The 15,844-nt window shown below is 33.9% G+C and overlaps 1 protein-coding gene across 3 annotated transcripts; it reads right to left on the reverse strand.

The window, feature by feature from the left end:
• Positions 1-6,771: 6,771 nt before the first annotated feature.
• On the reverse strand, positions 6,772-15,211 carry Amy2a (amylase alpha 2A). 3 transcript variants are annotated; one of them, XM_036190807.1, is made up of 10 exons: positions 15,023-15,211; positions 14,561-14,707; positions 13,621-13,809; positions 12,291-12,521; positions 11,029-11,162; positions 10,203-10,325; positions 10,019-10,118; positions 8,580-8,698; positions 8,344-8,469; positions 6,772-6,961 (listed from the first exon to the last, which is right to left on the reverse strand). In XM_036190807.1, exons 1-10 carry the CDS (start codon positions 15,188-15,190, stop codon positions 6,772-6,774), a joined length of 1,527 nt encoding a protein of 508 aa, XP_036046700.1. In that variant the 5' UTR covers positions 15,191-15,211. The 3 variants fall into 3 exon arrangements, with proteins under 3 accessions (XP_036046700.1, XP_036046698.1, XP_036046699.1); XM_036190805.1 differs by having other exon boundaries at positions 12,456-12,521; positions 15,023-15,190; XM_036190806.1 differs by lacking the exon at positions 12,291-12,521 and having other exon boundaries at positions 15,023-15,190.
• Positions 15,212-15,844: the final 633 nt, after the last annotated feature.

The following is a 15,844-nucleotide window of genomic DNA, read 5'->3' on the forward strand; positions in this document are numbered from 1 at the left end:
CCTAGAGTATCTGACACCTGATCTCTTCAGTTATCAACCATGCTCATACTTGGATGCAGACAAAAAACCATATATTTAAATAATCTTACAGGACTTAAAATGTGGCTACATTATTTATAATCAGGAAATATTTTTCCTATTGTACATTACAGGCTAACAAATAAAAGCCCTCTGCCAGTGCTGGGTTATTTCTTTTGGAGCTGTGAGTTCATGAATCTCATAGACCCCATACATTGCAGGCCCTGCCACTGCTTTTGTTCATGCTTCAGAAACTGATGTTCAGATAGTATTCTTGGAGCACATCTACTTAAGTAATAAAACATGAAAAAAATCTAGTTGATAATTGAATGAATATCATACCTACAAGCTAGGTTTATCAATGTTGAAAGGTGCTATGCATGCTAGCAAAGTAGGAAAGGAATTATCAATCATACTCAGCCATGACTTTCAAAAGTAAATAATAACCACCTTCCCGTGATGCTACACAGTGGAACAAAATCATGGCAATAACCAATCACATTCTGATTATAATTAAGTCACATTCCACAACATAAAATCCCTACCTGGTACCATTAATGGGCCAAGAACTTGTTTAACACAGGCCCTAGGGGTAACAAACTATTATTATTCTACTAAGTGGATAAAGTATGAAATAAATTCCTAGTGATTTATCATTTTATTAATAGTTTAAAACATATATCAACCCTCATCAGAGAATTTAATATTGGAATTAGATGGTAATGACACATAGACTCACAAACGGTAGATTGATGAAAATAAGAGAGAATAGAAAGTTAATTCCTAAATGAACCATACACACTGACCTTGAATAAAGTTGTCAAATCAAATGAGGGAGAAAACACAGCTCTTTCATGAATGGTAACTGGAAAACCAGATACCTACATGTAGAGGAACACAAAAGATACACATCTCTCATTCTGTATGAAAGTCAACTTCATATGGAAAAAACTTACATACGACACCTTACATTTTAAAGTGCTAGAAGAAAGAGCAGTAATAAAATTTCAAAGTATTGACACAGGTATGGATATTTTTGTCCATTGAGAGTAGGCTGCATAACTCTACACTTAGGTGGCTTGTGGTTTTCTTGTAGCAAAGAGAAGTTTCTTTAATAAAAGGAGAAGACTATGTTTAGCTATGGGTATAAAGTCAAGTAGTCATTATCTTTAATAATTAGTAAAATTCATATTAAAGCAATTTGAGATTTCATCCTACTGGGAAAAAAATTCAAAGATCAATGGAGACAGACAAAAGTAATGCTGAGGTCATGCAGGGAAAAGAGAACACTCAGCCTTTGTTGGTGTGTTGGCAAACTGGTGCAGCCACGATGGGAACCATGGTGAGAAATACTCAAAGCACTAAAAATATGTCTGCTATATGACCAGGTGTGGACATTTTGAATGGTATTTCTATTGGACATTGATAAGGCCAACCATGGGCAAATGGAACCTCATTGTACTGAAAAGGATCTGTAAAGTCAAAGGTACTCAAATGAATGAAAAGAAAACAGAGAGAATGTGAGGAATCTTCACCTGCTACACAGCTGATAAAAGATTGAAATCCAAAATATAAATGATATACATAAAATACAATATTTTCTATCATTGATTTCTTGAGGCATGGTCTTACTGGGTATCCAATGCTGGGCTGAAATTTTGAATATATAATAGGCTACAAGTAAATTCACCAATATCTGTCAGCCTCTGCATCTGTTCCCAAATGATGGAATTACAAGAGTGTACCAACATGCTCAGCTCCAAACAATACACATACTTTTTCATAATAGACTATAGATGTGTAAATCCATGAATATTGCTTGATGAATGCATTTAATATGGTTTGCATGTATATGATTTCAGGACTGACTACTTGGTATCAGATAAGCAAAACTGGTTGATCCACAAGAAAAACCAATTCCCCTTCCCTCAGCAGTCTTTAGTTTCTTCCAGTGTTTGTATGGGGGAGAGACTCTGTGATATTTGTACCCCCTTCTTTGGCATGTCTATTTATAATCTACCAGTTTAGGTCTCAATTTGGCAGTGATATGATTGAGTTATCACAGATGAAGCTTCTAGGATGTCACTTGTAGAAAACACAGTCTCATACCAGACATTTTGGTCCTGTGGCTCTTAAAAACTTTCTGCCTCTTCTTTTGTGATCTTCCCTGAGCCTAAGGTACAGGACTAGTTTTGTAAATCTATCAAGTGGATCTGCATATATCAACCAGTTGATCTCTGTACTTTAGCCAGTTGAGATTTTCCACAACAGCCTCTCTATTAAAAAGAGAAGCTTCTTTTATGGGAGGTGAGATCTACACATATCTGTGTGTATAAGAATAAGTATTTATAAGTATTTTGGAATTATGCTGGTCTAGTAGGATGGTAGTGGTATGTTCTCTAAAGTTCATTGCCCCACTGGCCCTGAGTAGTTGGCTAGAATTCCAGAACCAGATAAGATTTTCCTCCTGTAGAGTGAGCCTCAAGTTCAGTTACATAGTTGTTGGTTACAGCCAAGATAGGAGTGACACTATTACACTGCAAGGCAAGCTTGGCATTGTTGCATTGTTGTGTTTCATAGGCATCAAGGCGGAGGAGGACTTTTGGTTGTTTCTATCACTTGTCAGTGTGCACAGCACCTTCAGATTCTATGTAAAATATACTCCAGAAATAAAGCTTTCAGATGAAATACAACTCAAATCTTCCAAGCCCATTGTTAATATGATAATAATAATGATGATGATAACAAGAATAACAATAATAATAATAATAACAATAATAATAACAGAAAATGGTACAATATTTGTGAGTGGCAGAATTGGAGCAACTGAAGAGATAGACCAGACTAAAGATTTGAGGAAGAAGAAAAAATGGGGGAAATAATTACATATATATTTATATTTAACCATTTATTGGGTAAAATGAGACATGGAGATAAATATAATGTTGTTAAAAAAAGAAATAAAATAGTAAATAAATATATATTAAAAGTCTTCAACACCTATAACTATAAGAGAATACAAATTATAAGTACCTTCTCTTCTATCTCACCACTATCAGAATGGCTGTCGCCAAGATAGCAAATTACAGCAAATGCTATACTGGATATAAGGAGAGGAGAACCCATAAGTTCCTCACCCTTGGGAGGAACTTAAACAGGAACAATCACTATGGGAATCAGTGTGGAAGTTTCTCCAAACAAAATATCACATGTCTTGCCTCAAATACTTTAAGGCATAAACCTAATAGACTCCATATGTTACTAAAGAAAAATATTTAAACAACCAAATTCCATTTTTCTTTATTCTAAATGCCTAGGAATTAGAATCAATACTATATATCCACCAAATGAGAAAGGAATTATGAGAGTTTGTTACAAATGTACAATGGAATCATACTCAACTGTAAAAGAAGAATAAATTTGGAATAATATCTCTGAGATTGATAGAACTAGAAAATGTAATATGGAGTGAGGTATGCTAGGATTAGATAGACAAATGTTGTATGTAATCTCTCATTATGAGGATCTTGTTTTCAATGGAGTCTATTAAAAGATAAAAGAGCTACTGAGGGGGCATTAAAAAGACAAAGAATGGGGGCCTATAGGGTGTAGGTACAATACATGTGATATAGAAGTAAGGAAGAGTAATAAGGTAGAAAAGGTGTGCCAAGTACGAGTATCACTGGATGGTGAACTAAATGTGATTAATGAAACTACATATGGATGAAAAAGCCATATGAAAATCCATTACTTTGTTAGCTATTTAATTTAAATGACAACAAATAAACAGAGTTTGAAGAGAACTACTCTGCTCATAATGGGATAATACAGCCACGAAAAGCATCATAATATTAAACAAAGCTGAGCACCAAGCATAACTTAATCCCATATCATCACTTGCTTACTGATATCCCAAAAACTTCAAAGGACCACAGACCAGTTCAAATGGTCTTGTTTACCTATGAATGTTAGCTAGCAAGATATTCCTGAAAAAAAGCACAATTTTTATATAGTACACAAAGAAATAAAACAAAATTTGAGCTTGAAATATCTTATCTGCTGACTACTATATTTATTACTGGAATGTGCTTTTCAGACTGTGAGATAGGAGGGACCAAAGCCACCAAGAATCTTAACATACTGTACATACTGTGAGCTGAAGTACCAAAGTGTAAAGCAAAGTGTGCTTGGTGTGCAGAATCTCTCTAATTAGATTTAACAGCTGCCCAATTGGAGAAAAATTGTGCCTGGTATAGGAATCCTATCCATTTATGCAGGTGTATTATGGTCAAGGCTCTTAGAGAAGAACCAATTATCACCAGTTTATTAAATGAAGAAAATTTCTGACTGCATTCTAAATGTTTGTCCTTATGTTCAGAGATCAATGTAACTTTTATCTATCACCAAATATGTTTCTCTTTGTGACAGAGAAACCATTCCAGAATAGTGTACTTCTCTAAAAACAGAGCACATGTGATTGTGCAGTATAGAGCCCCTGTTGATATATCTACAACCTAACTCTTTCATTTAAGGCCAAGAACATCATGGGAGAAGGAGAGCAGAGATTGATAGAGACAGATCTTGAAAGTCCACTCTAGTGTTGTTTCCTAGAACTGAAAGGAAAGCTGCCACCATGATATAACAACAAAATGACTGCCAAACATCACACAGACAAGTACAATACTAAGAGACAAGTCAACATGGAAAGGGAGAAGTTCAAGGATGACTCACCCCAACAAAGAAATAGAAAATGAAGGAAGTAAGAGAGCAGGATAAATTACCTTTTCCACAGATAAACAGTCCAACTGGTGATAAAACCCTAAATGTTTACTCCTGAATTCATAAACATACAAGTAGGATTATGAAAATAGTGTGTTGTACATATATAAGTATCTATATTATAAAAATATATTTTTAAATATGTAGATATAACATAATTATAAAATATATCTACAAATAATTACAAAATATACAAAAATTTTAAGAAAAAGTCATTTGAGTTCAAGAGGAATCCAAGGGAGAGAGCCAGTAAGAGGAATGGGAATGAGGAAAATTCTGTATTCACAATTTAATTAAAAAACCATTTACACCATCTGGTCCAATATGGCACAACTTCTACAGAGGTAACTAATATCTTTGTGACTGGATTTTCAACATGATTCATAGCAGGGCTTTTGAACATGGCGGTACGTTCATGGTTATTTAAGTAAAAGAACTAGGAGACAATGTACTACTCACATTTTTCAAATGGGCATAGTGTCCAATTGCCTTCTAAATGATTTTTACATATTCAACTGAAGGAGAATTGGCAAATAGCAGCTGCTAGGATAGCCAGTTTTCTTTAAAAGTGTTGCCTCAGAAAGTCTAACACTCTCCAGTGGAACACCATGTCTTGAAAAATAAGTGAGAAGCATGAAAAGGACTTAATCATTGGGAAATAAAAGGGCTGACTAATATGTTTTACTCAGCTTTGGTCATTGAACCTTGTGTTTGCCATTGGTGATAGCTAATGCTGAGAGTCATAATTCATCCAGCTGCAAAAATAAGTAACTACTGAGTACTCATCCCTAAAATGAACTTCTCTATAACCATTTCCAGGCAAAATAGAAGATCAAGAAAGTGATGATTTCAGAGACAGAGAATAGAAAGGTGTACTGTGACATCTAGCCCTCTGTTCAAAATGTAACCATTGCACACAGGCACCCACAATATCAGTGTTTACCCAAATAAGTTCCGCAGAACACTGGGGACATCAACATTCCCCTTTGGATCAAGCAATAGCTGAAAGGTCCCAAGACTTCATGAATGGCTTATTAGCTCTTAGTCATTGCTGGGGTATGTGACATCATAATCTTCAGTGGTATAACCACTAGTAATTTGTTTTTATCAATTAAATAACCTTCCATTCTCATTAATGAAGGCATTGTATTTAAGTGCCAGGTGTCAACAAAAAGACATGTGTGTACTGTATAGGGGTGCTTTAAATTGAATGGGATAAATAGGAAGTAGAAAGTGATAAGTCAATACTACAGAATTCTGGTGTATCATCAACATGCATTATGTGTGTCTGGGTATGCATATTGTGGAATTAGGAAAAATAATCTTTTCTTGAAATAAATATAAGAGAAATTTGAATAATGTGGTAACTAGATAAAATTGAGCAATGATGCATTTTCAATTGGCCAAATTAAGAAGTGATTAGATTGTGAGTGAATTTTTATTAAAAATAATTTTTCATGCAATACCTAGAAGTACATAGTGGAAATTACATTAATGGTAAAGCAATATATTTGTCAGGATGTAATTCAGAGTTCTGAGAATTTTCTTGGGAAAAATTAGATTTCTTATAAATACATAGTAAATCTTGGATGTTGTTCTCTACTGATTATATGTGAGTATGAGAGATTTATTATTTCTGCCTACTTAAGTTGACTGTTAATGGCTTTTAATAAAAGGAAAGAAACTCTAAAAATTAAGGTAATTATGAGTTTGCAACATTACTCAATAGGTAAAGATGCTTTCCTGGGAAGCCTGATGACTTAAATGTGATCCCACAGCTCATGGCCAAAGGGAGAGAGGCAAGGCCATTACACAGGGCTGTTCAAACATCCTATGTACATTCCATTTCTCAGATAACACAAATCACATATATACACTTGATTAAGAAAAAGAGAAAAATAAAAAATCATAAGGCACATATGAAAAAGAAACACACTCAATCGAAGCTCACTCTATATGTATTTAATTTGATTCTTATAGTTTTGATTCAGCATGGATTGCAATAAATGGATCTTCAGCTGAGTTACTAATAGAAAAGTGAGCTTTGCCATCACTGCCAACAGTGACTTTAATTCCCGTGCAATTGCCATCAATTTTGTCTCCAGAAATAACATCACAGTACGTGCCAGCAGGAAGTCCAGTCTGTAAAGTTGTTGACAATGACCTGAAAAAAAGTTTAGAATTTAATTTAAATTCCACCCAGGAAAAGGCGGGAAAATGCATTGTCTATAAAATAATAAATGTCTCAACTATGTGCTATAGAACACTAAGGACTCAGAGCATCAGTGAGAGAATCAAATACCAAGACTGAGAGTGGGGGAACAAGAGAATTCCCCATACCAAAGGCATTATTATGAACGTCTGTTAGTTTCATGGGCTGTGATGGCTGCTACCAGACATAGAAAGCTAGAGAACCCAGTGGAGGTCAGTAGTAAAAGCCTCCTGTGAGGATCATCATTTTTTTCAGGTCCAAGATCTGCTGAATTTAAACTTACGACTTTAAAAAATACTTGTAATATCATTTTTTAAAAAATTATTAGATTATATGAAGCTGCAAAGAACTTTTTCCAGAATTAAACATTATCTAGCATTTCTATGGACACATACATGTTTGTAGTGTAGAAACCTGTCTGTAAAGGTAATTCTGTTGTTCTTAAACAACCAGCCATGTGCTCTTTCAAAAAATTATGTACTTTAATTTTTAGTTTCCAGCTAATAAAGTACCATTTATTAAAAAATATTTTCAATCTGATAGGAAGCTGATTTTGTATTGAGGCAGTTCACTGGCTCCCAAAGAGATTCTCTGAGCAAGAGTTATTTTGTTTGTTGGTTGGTTGGTTGGTTTTGCTTTATGTTTTGAGAGACAGGATCTCTACAGAGCCTTGACTTTCCTGGAACTCACTATGCAGAGCAAACTTGCCTCACACTCATAGCAGTATAGGTGCCTCTGTCTGCAAAGTGGTGGCATTAAAGACTTTTGCCTCCATGCCTGGTATCTGAGCTAGAGAACCACAGATGAGAGAAACATAAAATAAGACTCAGGTGAAAGAACAATAATAAAAGTTTTAAAGGCAAAACTAAGAGCTTCATGAAGAAGCTCATAGACCAAATGCAAGTATACACATTTTTTTTAATATTTAAGACAAAGAGATGGAACATTGAAGGCTGTATATAAGTATAAAGCATAAAAAAGTGTTATTGAAAGGTAGTGGGAAAGTCCTCCAGTACTCATATGGTACATTGTTTAATGACATTAAACTTATATTTACTACTTATATGCTTTGTGAAATGTGTCAAGAAAAAGAACTTGCGAATGTATGCTACTGCCATTGTAAGCTATGTTGAAAGATTTCAAAAACAAAGTTTTATTAAAAGAAAAGAAAATATGTAAGCATGCTTTTTTCTTTGGTACCCTGAACATTTTTGTGGCATAAATTCATTATCTGAAAGCTTTTTCACATATGAAAAATATAAATAAACAAGGAAAGAAAAAAGGGTCTAAGAATATAATAGTATACAATCCTACTTTAATTAATATTCACTTACCAGTCGTCATTGTTAAAGACAATGAATCCTCTGTTCCCTCTACCAAAAGCCACTTGGTTGCTGCCATTATCCCACCAGTTAGAGAAAGGCTGACCATTGACGACGTTCCTGAAGGCAACCATGTTCCTAAAAGCACAATATCATGTGAAATGCTGGTACCTTTAAACTTCAACAATTTAAAACATGAAGTTAAACAACTTTCTTATTTGACAAGATCTGCAGGGGACACTCCCAACCTTATTTGACGCCATCGATGTTCACAGACCCAGTCATTGCCACAAGTGGTGTCTGGATTAATGGTCACTTCTTTGGTTACTCCATTGTTATTAGGTGGTCCAATCCAGTCATTGACATCCTTAATTATCGAAAGTGTGAGATCATTTGAATGCTTATATCTGCCTGTTTCTTTCCACTATATAAAAACCAAACCCAAACCTACTGTGCTAATGTTGTCTCTGCAGAGTATAGTTTTAATATAAGTCCTTCAGTGTTACAGACCTTCACTGAGTTCTTAATGTCCCTGAAAATCCAGCTTCTCTACTACTCAATTCAAAACAACAGTAACAAATTTTAAGCATCTCATTTTCTATCAATGTAGTAGCTGCTCAATAGCACTAAAAGTTCTTCAATGTCACCTAACACCAACAAAATTAGAGCCAGGAACACTAGCAATAGAGAACAGGCTCTAATAACTACCTGAAAAAACTTCATCCTTCTATGTAACATGAATGTGTCTCAGATTATCCATAAAGCAGGATAGTTCTTAGCTATTATAATAATTAAAAAGCATCTGTGAAAATGCTTTTAATATAACTATTTCTAAGTTAATATAAGTTGATTTCTTAGTATTTGCTGGTAACATGTGCTTATAAAAATAGCCTAACTTTCCTTATTAAGCTTAACAAAGTATAAATGCACATTTGATGATGTCTAAAAGTTACAATCAATTCTGAAATAAAAAGGCTCATTCTAAGCATGAAAGCTCTTCAGGAACAGATCTAATTTCAATAAAAAGCAGAGGGAAACTCATTTTGAAAAGAAAATAGAAAAAAAATTTGTCAGATGTCTAAAGAAGAAACATTTCTATTTTATATTTGATGTTGCTCTATGATTCTAGATTTTTGCATTGATACAGAAAACTTCACTTAATCTACTAGATAACCTATAGACTCTTCTTAGATTAATTTGGAAATTCTTTAAACTTATGCACCAAACCAACAACACATATTGTTTATAGTATATTTTTATAAACATATTATTTATAAACAGATTTTGTTTATAGATTCCCCAGCAAATCACTCGTCTTTAATTCTCATAAATTCCTATCAATTGTATTTCTTAATTACATTCAAATTAGTTATCTTCTTGTCCCACAGGAAAAAATTTAAAGCATTTAATATACTAATTTGAACATAAAATTTGAAATTCTATTTGGTGTTAACTCGTATGATCCCATGTTAACTTTGTGGGGCTTTTTCAGGCTACCTGTTGTCATTCTGTACTTTCTCTAAACTATGCTCTTACTATCAGGCACTTTTCAATGTCCTAACTTTACAAGAACTTAGTGAATAGTTACTTAATAGTAAGTATCAGATGCTATAACTTCATGTGAAATTAAAACAGACCTGTCTTCTTTTCCAGATTAAAATGTGCTTTTAACAACTCCAAGACTTACTTTGCCATTCTGGAAGTTTCTTGGCCAACGGTAACTTGACATTACTCGTGTGAATCCATAGGGATGAGCCAACATAAATCCAACAGCCATTTTATACATTCTGAAAGTTCCAAAGGGGTATTAAAGCAGAAGTATATAATATAATACTGCCATTAAAGGTCGAGAGCAGAGAATGTTCTCCCACCTAGGATCCCAGAATGTCAGGATGGATGCTCCTCCAGCACCATGTCCTCGCTGATTATCATGGTTGTCCACAAAGACAAGGGCTCTGTCAGAAGGCACAAAACCCCAACCTTCTCCCCAGTTCCTAAAATTAAGAGAGGGTATTATTATTTCACAAGGCTTAGAGTAACTTGATATATGGCACCTTCAGTTATCTAAATAAATGACAATTCCATAAGAGTTCTATCTTACATATATATGTATATATATATATATATGTATATATATATATGTATGTATCATTTTCTATGGTAATATAAATCCTCATTTAGGTCTTAAAATACATTTTTGGTCTTAAAATATTTTCTTAAATTTTTCATTGCATTTTAATCTTAATCTTTAATCTTAAGAACTTGAGAAGTAAAACATCCATTATATAGAAGGGAAATCAACTGTGCTCTCATAATATAAACATTCAAAATTTACAATTAATTATTTGATATAACATATATAAATTTCATACTTTATCATATTATGAGTATCATTTATCAATATAGCTATTCTTATAATAATAATCTAACTTTAATAGACCATAGATAAACATTCCTGGAATCTAATGGATTTATCACAAACAGACAAAAATCACTAAGTGATATTTTGGATTTCCAGGGTTACCTGGTGATTGACATCCCTAATGAAAAGTATACTTAGTTGTGGTTTAGAAACAGTAAGCCTAATAATCAACAACTTCATAGTTGTTTATATGAGAATAGTTGAAGATACAGCTTATTGATGTCACATGGCAAGAGATCTATTGTAGATGAAATGAAGAAATGGTGTATATTTACTTTAAATAGGCCATCTTCTCTCCATTCCACTTGCGGATGACTGTGCCGAGTTTTGCTCCATACTTGAATTCTGTCACACGTCCATTTCCAAAGTACTCACTACCTTTAATGGCCTCACCACCCAGATCAATGACCTAGTAAATACATTGGGTCAGCTGTAATTTTTAATATAAATTTAAACTATATTATTTAAATATAATGGCATCTAGAAATCCTTATAATATTTTTGTTATTTGAAATGTTCCTAATGAGTTTTATATACCAAGATTCTGATTAATTCATAAACTGTATGTCATAATATTGAAATAAACCAAATTACAGGCTCAGTTCCTATCCTCCAGGATGGCTGACAGAGGGGAAAATTCACTAGTCCACACTAATATAACAGTTGTTACCAAGTTCGAATCAGAAGTGATTATAAGTTCATTATTATTTCCAAGGTAAAAGAGGTACAAAGGCATTATCCCCAGGACATTTCAAAAGACATTATTATAGCACAGAAAGCTTAATAAGTTTGCCTAAATGCTTACAAACCTGCTAAACATGAGAAAAATCTCAAACTCAGAAACATTGGTTGAGACAACAACCTTTATGATTGCTCTGTCTTTTATAATGGTGTCTGGGGATTTAGAGAATGAATTAATGAAGTTTGCACTAACTTGTAACCTGCTTCAATAATGAATTAAGTGTGCTACTTCTGAATACCAGCAATCCTATTATTAAATATTCAAATACTACAGTCTATAATTGAGATATTAACCCACATTATGTAATATTTGCTTAGTGAAATCTACTATCTGTTTTATACTATGATGACATTTAAAGAAAAGCACTAAAGGCCTCAACACTACACACAGAACTATAGGAAGAACTATTGGCAACTGAGGAAATCTGGAAATGGGAAAGGTGGTCTTCCCTGGGGAAAAAAAACATACCAATTGGTTGTCTAGTACCAACATACAAATGTATGGGTAGCAATATATGGACTATATCAATTATATTTAAGAATATATGTGCATAGATAGATTGTGTGTGTGTGTGTGTGTGTGTGTGTGTGTGTGTGTGTGTACAATAACAATAAGACAAAAGAAGATGCCATAAACTTGAAGGAGCATATTAAGGGGTATATGGAAGGGTTTAGAGGGGGGGGAAAGAAGGGAGAGGCATTGTAATTAAATTATAGTCTTAAAGTTTAAAAAACATTATATATATATATATATATATATATATATATATATATATATATATATATATAGTTTTACCTCTTGAAAAATAAATGGTCTGCTTCCTTGAGAGAACCATTGTGTATTTAGGTTATGTAGCTTATCCAAAACCGCCTTTATGTCTCCAGGCCACATGTGCTTAGCAGCATCAAGTCTGAAACCTGCTACACCCATGTCAATGAGATGGTTCATATAATTAGCCACTGTGGTACGAACATAATCTTTCTCAAGTGCAAGATCCAGAAGGCCAGACAGACGACAATTTCTGACCTATTGAAGCAAAAAATGATTGATTTATGAAAAGTCATGTCTGGTCTAAGAATCATTTGATCATTCAGTCACTCACCCATTTACAAGTGAATATTTTCCTAGAGCCTTTACTTAGATCATGGGAAGTACTGGTGTTGTAATTTGGACAAAGACTTTAAAATATTTTCTGTTGTACATATAGAAAATATCAGAAAATATTGTTGAGAATTTTAGATGGTCAGTTCTTCTTCTTTCCCTCTCTCTCTCTGTCTCTCTCTGTCACTTCTGCCTCTCCTCTCTATCCTTTCTATCTCCTTTTCTCTCTTCCTCTCCTTCTATCATTTCTTCTTTCTATATTTTATGTAGTTCACAGAACCCAAACCGGGAACTTCCACATTAAGTAAGTGCATTTCTAAAAATCTGAAAATATAATACTGATTTTTATTTCTAATAATTTTTAGTAGGATAATATATAATTGTTAAAAACATGCTTTTAAATTTTTCACACAAAGTCACTCAAGAGCATGTCTCCATTTTATCGTTGATTTTGATGTTTCCTTAAAAAATAATGCAACAAAAACCCAGGATATTTTTCCATTTCTGTTTTTCAAGTATTCTGTCTTAGTAACCTGTTTTCCTATGGAACCTGAAGGATCTGTCTGCTGTGGGATGTTCTGTATGTCAAATGTGTTGCTCTGATTGGGTAAAAGAAATAAAGTGCTGATTGGCCAGTTGCCAGGCAGGAAGGATAGGGTAGGCAGGACAAGGAGAAGGAGAATGCTGGGAAGTAAAGGCTGGGAGGGAAACACTGCCAGCCGCTGCCATGACAAGAAAGATGTAAGGTACTGGTAAGCCACAAGCCACATGGCAAAGTATAGATTAATAGAAATGGGCTGAATATAAGAGTAAAAGCTAGACAATGGTAGGCCTGAGCTAATGGCCAAGCAGTTTAAGTAATATAAGTGTCTATGTGTTTATTTTATAAGTAGGTAGTTGGACTAACATGGCTTGGTGGGGGCTGGAGAGAAGGTCTCCAACTACATCTGTCCAATGGTCATACATAAATGCCTTATCTAGATACCTAGTGCTTCTTAATTCTGATCAACATTTCTCTCATTACCTGATTAGCATCATTGTAGTTATTAATTTCTCCGTCACATTTACCATCATTAAAATCCCAAGCAGAATATGGAACTGATGGAAAGTCCCTGTTATTAGCATTGTAGTAACTTCCACAGGTACTGCTAGTTCCTGCACCACCGCCTGCACCACACATGTGATTAATAACAGCATCCACATAAATACGGACCTGGAGAAGAAAAGCACATACTTCACCTAGACTCAGGAAGCTAATGTTTCAATGGAAAACTCATAACCTGCTAGCAAATCTCCAAACTATATCTTCTGATGCTTTATAGATTCATTTTAGAAAAGCGAGTCAAGTGGGAAATGGAACTAATGTGAAATAAGATCAACAATAGTCCTAAAATTTGAAAAGAATATAGAATTTTAAGTGGAGATAAACAGAAACTACCATATTTACAAACAAAAGAAATCAATTTTTAAGGAAGCAAAACACAGTATTAAAATAAGAGTACCATTTTAGAAATTTTGCAGGATCATGAGAACTTTGTTTACAATATCTACTATGTGTCTGAATACCAGCAGATAGAATGTTGTCTCTTTATTATAGGAGAAAATAGATATTTACATTAAAAACAATGCTAGGGAAGAAAACTCAAGAATTGTGGGTAGAAAGAGGAATCATATAGCATGACTTTATCCTCACATGTGCCCCAACACCTTATAGAAATAAGTTAAGAAGTGTTTGTAGTTGTTAATTTTAAAAGTGAACAGTTTGTTTTATGAGTACTATTCTATCAAATGCAAAAATGTATGTATTCAAGGATTAATGTGACAATAAGCCAGAAGTACATTTTCAACAATAGTTAAAAATGTAAATTTTTTAGAAATTTTAAACCTTCTATTCAAGCAGAAAGGACTAGAAACAAAAATATTTTCATATATAATAATTTTAAAGAAAATGTGACATCACTTACACCAACGTTGTTGCACCTTGTCACCATGTCTCTGAATTCATCTTCATTTCCAGACCTTGTGCATATTTTATAGCTAATTGGTTGGTATCTCTCCCACCAAGGCCTTGATGGGTTATAAACTACAATATTTTCATTGGGTGGAGACACCTACAAATAGAACAATTATAATTAGTACCAGATTACAGCTAACTTTACATAATAAATCTTGTAGAAACCTACCAGTGATCTGACATTACTTCTCAACCCATGCACATGCATTTCCCTTGATTAACAACTGCCTGAAAATATGGAAAGACTTTGCAGAGGTCCCTCATATTCTACAACAAAGTATAAAGATGCTATACCCACCACAGAAAAAGTTAGGTGTGATATAAAGTTGTCCTCAAACTCACTAGGCCTGGTTAAAATACTGTTTTATGTGAGCACAGTAAACTCTGCATATAAATTATAATTAAATCTTACCTGCACCCCTCCGAATCCCTTAGGAGCTAAGTATCGCTCGCATTCCTTAGCAATATCAACCCAGCGCCACTCAAACAGGTGGACAATAGCAGTCCGCCCATACTGAGTTTGTGGATCATATTGAGCCCAGCAGAACCCAATGAGGGAAATCAGCAGAAAGAACTTCATTTTGCTTTGAAGTTGCCAGTGTTCTTTCTAGTGCCTATTTATATGCTGCAAGGGGTACATTTTGCAAAGTAAATGATCATGAATAAACAAGCTATAATCTAAAAGAGATTAGCAGCAATGATGTGTACAGCTGAAGATTCTTCAGAAGTTCCCATGGAGAATAAACAAAGTCTTTTAAGATTATGTATTATTTGATTAATCTTATATCCTACTTGTTATGTCCTCCACCAGTACATTACAGCTGAAATAAAATATCTAGGATTTTCCATCCTTAAATCTTAGTATTGCACCATTACAAATAAACATGGGATTATCAATTCAACTTTTGCCCCCTAATTAGATTCTTTGTCATTTCAAGATTTTCACTGAATTTTAAGAAACTGCAAAGCATGATCTCAAGCACTTGCTATCTCAGTACTAGGGAGTAAGAGAAATTAAGTTTGTTCAAGTCAGCAGAATATAGAAAGCCCTCAAAATAAATAAACAAATGTATAGATAGATAGATAGATAGATAGATAGATAGATAGATAGATAGATATTATATAAGGGATGACATTAAATTTTAATGCCTGTGGATTATACAAATATGAATTTCCCCTTCATTAATCAGTAGATTTACTCAGTGGTCAGAACAGTAGAGTTAGTTCATTGTGA

This window comes from Onychomys torridus, chromosome 6, assembly GCF_903995425.1.
Source record: "Onychomys torridus chromosome 6, mOncTor1.1, whole genome shotgun sequence".
NCBI classification, from domain to species: domain Eukaryota; kingdom Metazoa; phylum Chordata; class Mammalia; order Rodentia; family Cricetidae; genus Onychomys; species Onychomys torridus.

Coding starts and splice junctions, on each gene's coding strand:
- Amy2a (XM_036190807.1), bottom strand. CDS start 15,190: ATGAAGTTCTTTCTGCTGATTTCCCTCATTGGGTTCTGCTGGGCTCAA. Junction 10,119..10,202: donor CTGACATTCTGGGATCCTAG/GTGGGAGAACAT, acceptor TGGAACTTTCAG/AATGTATAAAATGGCTGTTG. Junction 8,699..10,018: donor GAAACTTCCAGAATGGCAAA/GTAAGTCTTGGA, acceptor TCGATAATTAAG/GATGTCAATGACTGGATTGG.